The following is a 10,041-nucleotide window of genomic DNA, read 5'->3' on the forward strand; positions in this document are numbered from 1 at the left end:
AGCTCACAACACTTCGCAACAAGTTGTGAGCTTGTAATTCGGCTTTATTTCACTATTATTGACATAAAGCAAAGCATAAAGGGTTTCAGTTAATTGTCACATGCACTAGGGTCTATGTAGGATAAAGTAGGCTATTTCATCTCTATTCCGGATCCACTAGGGTCTATGTTGGATAAAGTATGTCATCTCTATTCTAGATACGGGTCTATGTAGGATAAAGACAAGTATGTCATCTCTATTCTAGATCCACTAGGGTCTATGTTGGATAAAGTATGTCATCTCTATTCCAGACAGCAGGGCCAGTAAAACCATCATAGAACCCATGATTTCAATTGGCTCACCGAGTGTCTTCAGCCTCTCTATGAATGTCACCCCTAAAGAAACCACTGCAGCCAACAAGACCCCTAACGTCCCTAACTTCCCCATCGCAGCAGTGGCCAGCGCGGCCCCTCCCAGCACGGCTGCCCCTACAGCTGTTACACCCAGCAGTAAGGCAGCTAGCGCTGCACCGTCCACAGATGTGTCCCGGTAGAAATCCAAAAGAAGCAGATCGGACGGAAGCGTCACAGCAACCTCCCAGTACGGGAATATGGTTGTTCCTCCCGCTACGGTCAGGACAGTTACAGTGTTCAACCCTGATTCAAAACCACCTGATCCCAAAATGGCCCCTAAACTGGAACATATGAGTGTGAGAAACGTGTGCGACGAAGAACGGCTCGCCATCGCCAGTGACATCCCCGCCACGACGGACGCCCCCAACAGACAGCCCACGCTACCCCCGGCCCCCGCCACCCGGCACGTCGGCAGGACGAGCCTCAGGGCGACCAGTGACATCATGGCGGCCCCTACGGCCACCCTCCCGGCGACCCCTTGCCCCACACCGACCACGGCCACCGCTCCCAACGCCGCTCCCAGCAGCCCTGCCGACAGAGCCCCCACCCACACCACCGACCCCAGCATCAAGACGGCCTCCGCCTCCGACTCCGGGTCGGCCTCTGAAACCCCGCCCATGCCCGCCAGGAAGCCAGGCAGCACGGCGAACACGGAAAACACAGAGGACAGGAAGTTGATGGCGGTGTAGTACGGCACGTGTCCCAGCGTCATCCACAGGCTTTTGTCCGTGGACACGCGGAGCGAGATGAAGAAAAACCACAGTATCGCGAGCATCATCCGGAGGCCTGTCGGCCACGCTTTTCCGTTCCACTTTTCGAGGTGGGCGCCCTGCGCCATCCCGAGGACCACGCCCGCAAAGTTGGCCGTGAACTCCGCGGCCAACATCGCCATGACTTGCCGAGCGTCGACGTACTTGACGCAGTCCGCCGCAGCCGGTCTGTTGCTCCGGGACGACGTCGTCACGTACCCCGACGCCAGCAACGCGGCGGCCGTCGCCAGCCGCCCGGACGTGCCCCACGACAGCGCCGCTTGCAGTCCCGTTCCCATCAGAGGGTTAGGCCGTCGATGAAGAGCCCGCCGCCAGGCCTGCGGACGTGGGTCAACGCGGCCAAACCCACGGCCGCACAGAGGAGGACCGCGCCGATGCCGGCCGTGCCGAGAACACCCGCCGCCCTGAGCACCGTCGGATGTAGATGACCGGTGGTCAGGAAGGTGGAGGCCTCGCGAGCGGTGAATAGGGTGGTACCAACGACAAAACCACTGAATGAAGATATCCACACTGCTCTCCATGTTGCTGTAACAGAGGGACGGAGAGTTAGGCGGTAGGAAGACATTTAGAGTCTCCTTGTTCAATTGAACGATTTACAAGGAGATTTACCGTTTCAGTCGGTTTTGGTCTTGTACCCACTGTTAACCACTTAAGCTCTATAGTCTATACAAACATTGTCAACAACAGCCAATCTACAAGCTCACCGCCTGTCACATCTTGACACATTGAGAACTATTTGAAGCTATATCAATTTTCGCCTACAGTATAATGAAATGCCCAAACTGGGAATGCCAGGTTAAAAGTGGTTAAACTGCTGCTGTTGTTGTACCAGTTAAATATTCTGTTTACAGAAAACAAAACATTATAACACGACTACACGAGCATGCACGCCTATATTCTTTAGATACAAAGATTACACAGAATTACAGACAGTGTTGGATTGGTTTTCGATTCCTGTCCGCAGTACATAAGTATAAGCTTAACAGTTGAAGAGGAACTGTTTCTCTTACCCTGATGTGTTGACGATTCCATGTCAATGCAGTTATTTCTTGTGATTCAGAGAGTAGCCTTAATATAAGTTGATGTGCAGTGTGGTGTGGTGTGAATGCATTGTTTTATAATAAACATACCACACCCAGGAGGAGGTTCTGTACATGGCACTGCCAGGAATTGGAATCTTGTCTGTCCAGTCTTTGCATCATGGCCTGACATACCTTTTATGCAAGTACACGGCAGTCAAATTCTTGTGTTTCAGCTCATACAGATTAATAAGATCAATACAACAAAAATGGCAAGACATTTTAAGAAAAGGACTTCACATAGAGGTGAGTTTTCAGAAGAGATTTAAAAGAGGACACTGATTTTGCAAGCCTTAGGGCATCAGGTAGGGCGTTCCAAAGCTTAGGGGCCCGGACAGCAAAAGCCCCGGCCACCCTGTGTGATGAGGCGGGCTATGGGAACGATCAAGAGGGACTTGTCTGAGGATCTAAGGCTGCGCACAGAAAATAGCTAAATAATAGCGATAAAATAACACTAGTAAACAATACTGAAATATAATACAATACTCCAGGAATAAAGGAAAATCTCTTCTTTAACGGGACGAAACCTCCAACAGAACTTGCATGGATCAAGGAGGGGGGCCATGACCATACAACACACGACAAGTGGCGAGGAAGTGAGGACAGGGGCGTAGCACCAAATTATGGGCCCTGGGGACAAAGTTCACTGTGGGCCCCCCTATAATTTTTTGGGGGGCCCTTACCTGGGGCCCTAGTAACTCAGTCCCACTCAGTCCCCCCCCCCTGTGACGCCCCTGAGTGAGGAGCTCAGTGAATCAGAGGATATCCCCTGGCAGTAGTAGATTCCTTCACCGAAAATAGTAGATCTACAAGCTCACACCATGTAGGCTATTACAATATACATTATAAATCAAAGCTTACTGTGACTACTCTTTGTGGAGTTTGCATGTTCTCCCCGTGTCTCTCAGGGTAATTAATACCCTCACAAAAACATGTAGTAATCCTGGTCGCTATATGGAGGGGCCTGATGGAGGCGAAGGGAACTGGTTGGAATAACGTGTTCCTTCCACGGAAAGAAGGTCAGTTGGCTCTCACGCATTGAAGGAGGCATGAGCTCGGCCCTGGCCTCCCTAGGCTGGTGAGGGGAGTGTAGTGCCCAGGATCACTTCGCAAATTGGCACCGGGTGAAAAATAAGGGTTACAAAATCGTGGGATAAAAATAAATAAAAAAAGATTACTGTGACTAAGGACCACTCCAAGGCAAGCCAAATGGAAGGTTAAGCCTATGAGCACACAGGGCTAGACCACTGACATAATGCTGAAAGCAGACACGATGAACACAAAGTCTGAAGATGTTCTTCCTTTTTTTCTGTCTGCTGATAATGGTCTGTCTGTGGTCCTCAAACATTTTCCTGTCAAAGACCCTCAAATCTTTTGGCTGGAGACTCCCAATATGGAATGAATGAATAAGTAAATAAATACATAAATAAACTGGAAGGTCTCCGCCAGGTCAGGTACAGTAGGTTATTGTGGGCCAGCAATGTTCGAAATTTACCAATCAAGATTGAATATGAAAAATCGGACAGATCTGTCCTGTTCATATGACTAATAGACATATTGTGTACCGATCTGATTCCGTGATGTTTGGACAAAATCTGTAGGAGTAATATAAAAAAATGTGGCCTCTTGGTGGCAGGACAATGTGAAAGGGGTGGCAATTCTTCCTAGTGTGGATGTGTGTGCAAAATGTCATGGTAATCGGACGCTGCGTTTATGATTTGAGGCATTTTGTTCAAAACAAGCCACTCCTGCAAACTTTACACACCTGACAGATCCGTGTTGATCACATGACTACAGAGATAATGTGTACCGATTTGCGTGATCTTTGGACAAAATCTGTAGGAGTAATATCAAGAAATGTGTTTTGCAAAAATCTGCCTCCTGGTGGCGCTATAAAATATGTGAAAAATGCAGGGCAGAATGTAAGTATGTAAGTAAGTAAATAAATAAAGAACAAAATAAATAAATAGTGCCAGGGAACTAACTCCATAACAGAAGTTATTCAAACTTTTTTTGAAAATAGCCTATACAGGCTCACAACGCATTGCGATGTAGATTATTGTATTTTCAAATAACCAAAGTATAAAACAGGGTTAAAGTGGTTAAAGTAAAACTTTGATGCTATATTAACTCATTTTGCTGGGGACCCCCTGGAACCCTCTCAAGGACCCCTGTGGGTCCCCAGACCCCACTTTGACAGCCACTGGTCTGTGTGTGTGAGCCGAGTGTGACATCACAGAGGAGGCAGAGCTTAGTAGGAGAGGACGTTGTGCCACTATGGCAGACACAACAAGTCTGGGTAAGAGAAGAGAATAATATTATGGCACATTTAAACCTAACCTTTGCACAACTGTTTAACATGTCTCTGCCATGCATCTGTTATTTGATACTTCAAGAGAACATAGTCTTAATCTCAAGACTCTACAAGTTTCAGCTACAATATTATGTATGGTCCATTTGCTGTAATGAACAGTATGCTTGTCCAGGATGAAGGGAAGCTGTCTCTTATATCTTAGAGAATTAATGAACATACTGAGTAATAGGTTTCAGTGTTTTGCAAACATTAACCGACATGCTCTGTTGAACATGTTTGTTGGTTCAGACACACTTCCTGGTGTTAAGTTTCAGCACATCTGGTGCTTTGACTGCTTTCACTTTGTGTTAAAGTGACAGCAGTGATTCAGGAGAGGCAGGTTCATACATGAATACTTCACTGTGTCCTGACCCTGACCAGTGGTGGAAAAAGTACTCAAATGTTTTACTTAAGTAAAAGTACCAATGCTGCAATGTTAGAAGTACTCTGTTACAAGTAAAAGTCCGGAATTCAAAATTGACTTGAGTAAAAGTACAAAAGTATTGGTATCATAATGTACTTAAAGTACCAAAAGTAAAAGTACTAAAATGTTTGAAAATAGCAGATCTACAAGCTCACGAGCTTGTAGATCTGCTATTTCCAAATATAATAGGGCGAAAGTGGTTATTGCATGTTTTATAATGTAATGATTTATATCTGCAAAGTAACTAGTAACTAAAGATTTCAAATAATTGTAGTGGAGTAAAAGTACAATATTTGCCTCTGGGATGTAGTGGAGTAGAAGTAAAATAATAGACAATTGGAAATACTCCAGTAAAGTAAAAGTACCTTAAAACTGTACTTAAGTACAGTACTTGAGTAAATTACTTAGTTACTTTACACCACTGTGTCCTGACAGGTATACATGCTGGGACCACTGTGTTCTTTGTGCTAAAAGACAAACAAACCGCAATGGCCCCTTTTTTTTCTAATTCCCAAAAAGATAATGAGCTCTTTTGACACTCGTTTTGTTTTTATGAATGGTTCCAACTGAGAGATTCTGAGTCTAATTGCTTGAAAATAGCCGATCTACAAGCTCACAATGCGTCGCGATACGACGCATTGTGAGCTTGTAGATCTTTTTTCAAAAGGTTTTATACACGTTGAACTTGTGAAATGTGACATTCTGCATAATGAGTACTTTTACTTTTGGTACTTTAAGTATATTTTGATGCCAATACTTTAGTACTTTTACTCAAGTAAATTTTGAAGAGTATTTCTACACTGCAGTTTTGATTCTTTTACTGAGTACTTTTTCTACCACAGCTTTTGGAGGCCCAATCCTTGCATGCATCTCTGTTGGTTGAGTGCCCCCCCCTCCTCTCTGGAAGTATAATCCCTTCCTCCGTCCTCTCTGGAAGTATAATGCTGATTTCCTCCGTCCTCTCTGGAAGTATAATCCTGATTTCCCCCTCATCTCTCTCCACCTCCCAGGGTCATGGAGTGCTGTGAAGACGGCCGTGGGGAGCGCAGCGGCGGGGTTCGCCTTCGGGGAAGCGGCGCTGGTCGCCTTCCAATCTCCGCTGACCGAGGACGGTCCGCTCCTGACCGCCGCGGCACGCTGCGCCGCGCGAGTGGGCCCCACGGGGGTCGGGGCGGTGGTGGCGTGCCTGGCGTTCGCCTCGGCACTCATTTCCCTCGGAACCGGCTTCCACCTCGCCGCCGCGGCGATGAGGCTGTCCTCCAGGGCGGAAGGAGGAGGAGGAGGCAGGAGGCCGTGGTTAACGCCGGAGGCCGTGGCGGGACCCTCCATCGCGGTGGGCGCCGTAGCGCCCGGAGTCCTGGGGGGCGTCGTCCCGCCGTGGGTCTACGTGGCGGCCCACTGCGCCGTGGTCGTGGCCGTTTACTCGTCCCTCGACGTCAACGAGATGACCGTGGCTCTGTCCATCGTCTTCACCAGCCTCTACCTGGGCGTGGCGTACGGGCGCTGTGGGCTCGTCACCGGGGCGTGTTGCATGGGCATGACCGTGGCGTTCTGCTGTGCCCTGCGGAAGGTAGGCCTGTCACAAGGATTACATAATCGTCTAATCGCAACTATTTGAGATTTGAGATTAGCGCAATTATTTGTGCATAATCGTCATAATAGTTTCCATGTTGAAAGATTTTCACACATTTTCAAATATTTAAAAAAGCAGAAATAGCAGATCTACAAGCTTACGACGCGTCACTTCGTGACACGTTGTAAGCTTGTAGATCAGCTATTTCTGCTTTTTTTACACATATAAAAATGTTCAAATATGTCAATATTTTCTTTGTATATTTCAGTTATTTGTCAAATCTGTCTTATGCAATTTTTTATTATGAAGCCTGAAAGGCTTCATATGTTCCAAACACACAATTAAATCGTCAACTTTAATTTTGTAATCGTGACAGGCGCTGACAGAGCGGCTGAAACACACACCTGGAGACAACAGCAACAACAACAGCTACAGGATGTTTGACAGGATGATGCTCTACTCGGTCGTCGTGGCCATTCTGGGGTTTCTGATCGGTTTGGGCACGGCGACGGCTGACGACAGGACGGAGGGCGGAGAAGAAGAGAAGCCGCGAGCCGAGGTGGCGTCGACGCTGGACTCGGTGGTCTGGGTGGGGCTTCTGGCCGCGGGGCTGGTGGGCTCGGCTCTGGGGACGGTGGTCGTGGTCGGCCTGGGGCCCGACGGGGCCGGATGGGTGTCGGCGGGGACGTCCGCGACGTCGTCGCTCGCCCTGAGGCTCGTTCTCCCGGCGCTAGTAGGCGCAGCACAGGGCAGGGTGGGCGTGGCGCTGGGCGTGGCCACCGCCGCGGGCGTGGCGCTGGGGTCTGCGGGCGTCGCGGCCAAAGCGGAGCTCAGATCGAGAAGTACCTATTTAGCGTTTTTAGCTTCGGTGGCCGTCGGCGTCATTCTGGCCACGAGGGTTCTTCTCGCGTCGAAAAACGTTCCACTGCCGCTAGCGGAACTCATAACGGTTTCCCTCGTTGCGGTAGGGGCGTTTATTCTGGGCGCGCCAAAGAGCCCTTTCCACATGAAGGTAAATATGCACGGGGGCCGGGTGGCGGGCCCCGATCTGTTTAGGGGAATCGCCGCGGAGGCGGTGAGCGGAGCCGCGGCCCCTCTCGGAGCGGGGGTCCTGGGGGCGGCGGCTCTGGGCATGGCGGCTCTGGGGAGGCTGGGGACCCTGGGCGTTCTGCTGGCTGGGTCTCTGGCTGTGGGGAGGACTCTCAACAACAAGTGAACACAGAGACTGATGATGAACTGGATGGGTTTAGATCAGGGGTCTTCAACAGGGGGGGTCCGGGATCCCCCCTCTCTTTTATGCCCATGTATGGACGAAAACGTTTGGAGAGGGGGACCGACAAAGCCTCATGTAGGCCCGACCCCCTGGGTCTGGCAAAAAAGAGCAGACTAAGTATTGATGGTTCAAGTGGTTAAATGTCTGAAAATACACATCTATTCACCTGTTTCCTAGGCTGTGTGTGTTTCACTTCCTGTCGATTTGATCCAATGAAATCCAATGAAACTGGTCAGATGACCAATGATATCCAATGAAATCGACAGGAAGTGAAACACACACAGCCTAGGAAACAGGTGAATACAGATGATAATGCTGTCAAAGTCTATGAAACTGTCTACGGAATCTATGAAAATGTGTGATCTGCAACACAATTTTATACAATATGTAGTGGGGGGGGGGGGGGGGGGGTCCCTGCTTCATCTCTTCTTCTCTCTCAGATAAGGGATCCTTGGCATAGACATATAAACGTAGACGCCTCCTCCGGCTCTGAGGCGTCTGTATCTCGGGCGCGCACCAGCTTCCGCCCTCAGTCGCGTGCGTCACAGAAGGGGACGTTCGGTAGGCCAATCAGAGGCCTACTGAACGCCCCCTTCTGTGACGCACGCGACTGAGGGCGGAAGCAATACAAGGGTATTGCGATACCAGTTGCTCCAACGAACTGCAGAGGCCAATGAGGTATCTAGGTTTCTATATCTATGATCCTTGGCCTGAAAACATTGAAGACCTCTGGTTTAGATTACAGTCACTGCACAACACTGACACCTGCTGGAGGCTTTAGGTACAACATAGGCCAGGAGCGCTGCATGATAGAGAATAAACATGGAAAGATAAGACAACAGTGTGACTAGCAGCATGGTAGGGATGCATTGGTCATGGGACGCGGTAACACGCCATCCCACCACCTTTTGAGCAGGAGCACGCACACGCATCGATTAATAACAACCCATAAGTTCACACCTCAACAAAGTTTACAAAGGCTGCCGACTGCCGGGTGTCACACCAGCGTGAAATAACATATGAATGAGCCTAGATGCATATCAATTGTCCATTGTGTGACCTCCCTGTAGTGTAGGTGTTAAGCGATGTGCGCGTGACGTCTTTAAAATAGCATCCCAACAGAGATAGATTCACCAATACAACACTGATGACCGATAACATATCATAGAACTACATTTGGACAATCACTTTTCTTTAGAAAGGGCTGCTAAACCAAAGCTGTGCCTATTTTAACCAAATGTATAATTTTGTATTTGATTTTATATTGTATATTTTGATTTATTGTGATGTGCAATACATATCTGAACTGTATTGTAGAACTATTGGATTTTATACCGGACAGGTGTAGTGAAGCCCAATCAAGGACAAGAGTTGAAACTGTATGATCAACTGCTACGTGTAAACAGTGCAGTCATGCAGTTTCATTCTCTGTTGAAGTGGATCATCCCTAACAAATAAAAATGTAATGAAATACATTTTAACAGAATGAGCGGATGTCTGATTGTGGCATAAAAGTAAAAAAAAATTACAATTCTTGAAAATGTCTGAAAATATTTTTTTTTTGGGAAACATTTCAATAGTTTCAATACAGCAATGCATTGGTATTAAAAAGAAAATGTACTTTATAAATTGTACTTTTCAATGCTTAAGTATGTTTAAAAGCATGTACTTTTGAATACCTAAAGGACCACTTTTCACACCCATTTTCAACCTATCTTCATATAACTGGTCTTCACTAACGCTCATAAGATGACACAGTTTCTGTCATGGGCCACAACCCACAAGCCTTGGCAACGGTGGTTCCCTAGGGAGGCTACTGAATTGAACTGAATTGAACTGAATTATATGATGTGCTGACCTGATGATGGGTGCCAAGGTGTTGTTAGTGGCAGTCAGTCAGATGTGACATTTAGGTCAGGTGACAGTGGGAGTCACATGACAGGTTGGTGCTGTCATGTGGTTTGTTTTAACCCATTAAGAACTGAGGCCGATTCTACAAATGTCTTCTTTAATCCAAACAGTTTTCTGAAAAAAAAACGTATGTTGCTATAATATCAGTGGTTTTCAAACTTTTTCATGTCAAGGACCAGCCAAAATGATATGTATTTGGCCACCGACCCCCATCTCAAAATATGTTGTTCCAGGGACCTTCAGAAGCAAAGATTTGAGTAAAAAAA

The 10,041-nt window shown here is 47.6% G+C and overlaps 2 protein-coding genes across 2 annotated transcripts; one reads left to right on the forward strand and one right to left on the reverse strand.

The window, feature by feature from the left end:
• Positions 1-249: 249 nt before the first annotated feature.
• LOC308103045 (uncharacterized protein) lies at positions 250-2,266 on the reverse strand (the record flags this gene model as incomplete). The annotated part of the gene is made up of 2 exons (XM_080452895.1): positions 2,173-2,266; positions 250-1,687 (listed from the first exon to the last, which is right to left on the reverse strand). The coding sequence occupies exon 2, from the start codon at positions 1,681-1,683 to the stop codon at positions 250-252; it is 1,434 nt and encodes a 477-aa protein (XP_080309021.1). The 5' UTR covers positions 1,684-1,687; positions 2,173-2,266.
• Positions 2,267-4,490: 2,224 nt separating this feature from the next.
• Positions 4,491-8,080, forward strand: LOC308103167 (uncharacterized protein). Its single transcript, XM_080453052.1, has 3 exons — positions 4,491-4,540; positions 6,029-6,588; positions 6,968-8,080. Exons 1-3 carry the CDS (start codon positions 4,519-4,521, stop codon positions 7,805-7,807), a joined length of 1,422 nt encoding a protein of 473 aa, XP_080309178.1. The 5' UTR covers positions 4,491-4,518; the 3' UTR covers positions 7,808-8,080.
• The last annotated feature ends 1,961 nt before the right edge of the window (positions 8,081-10,041 follow it).

Source organism: Gymnoscopelus braueri (assembly GCF_963280865.1).
Source record: "Gymnoscopelus braueri genome assembly, chromosome: 16".
Taxonomy (NCBI): Eukaryota; Metazoa; Chordata; class Actinopteri; order Myctophiformes; family Myctophidae; genus Gymnoscopelus; species Gymnoscopelus braueri.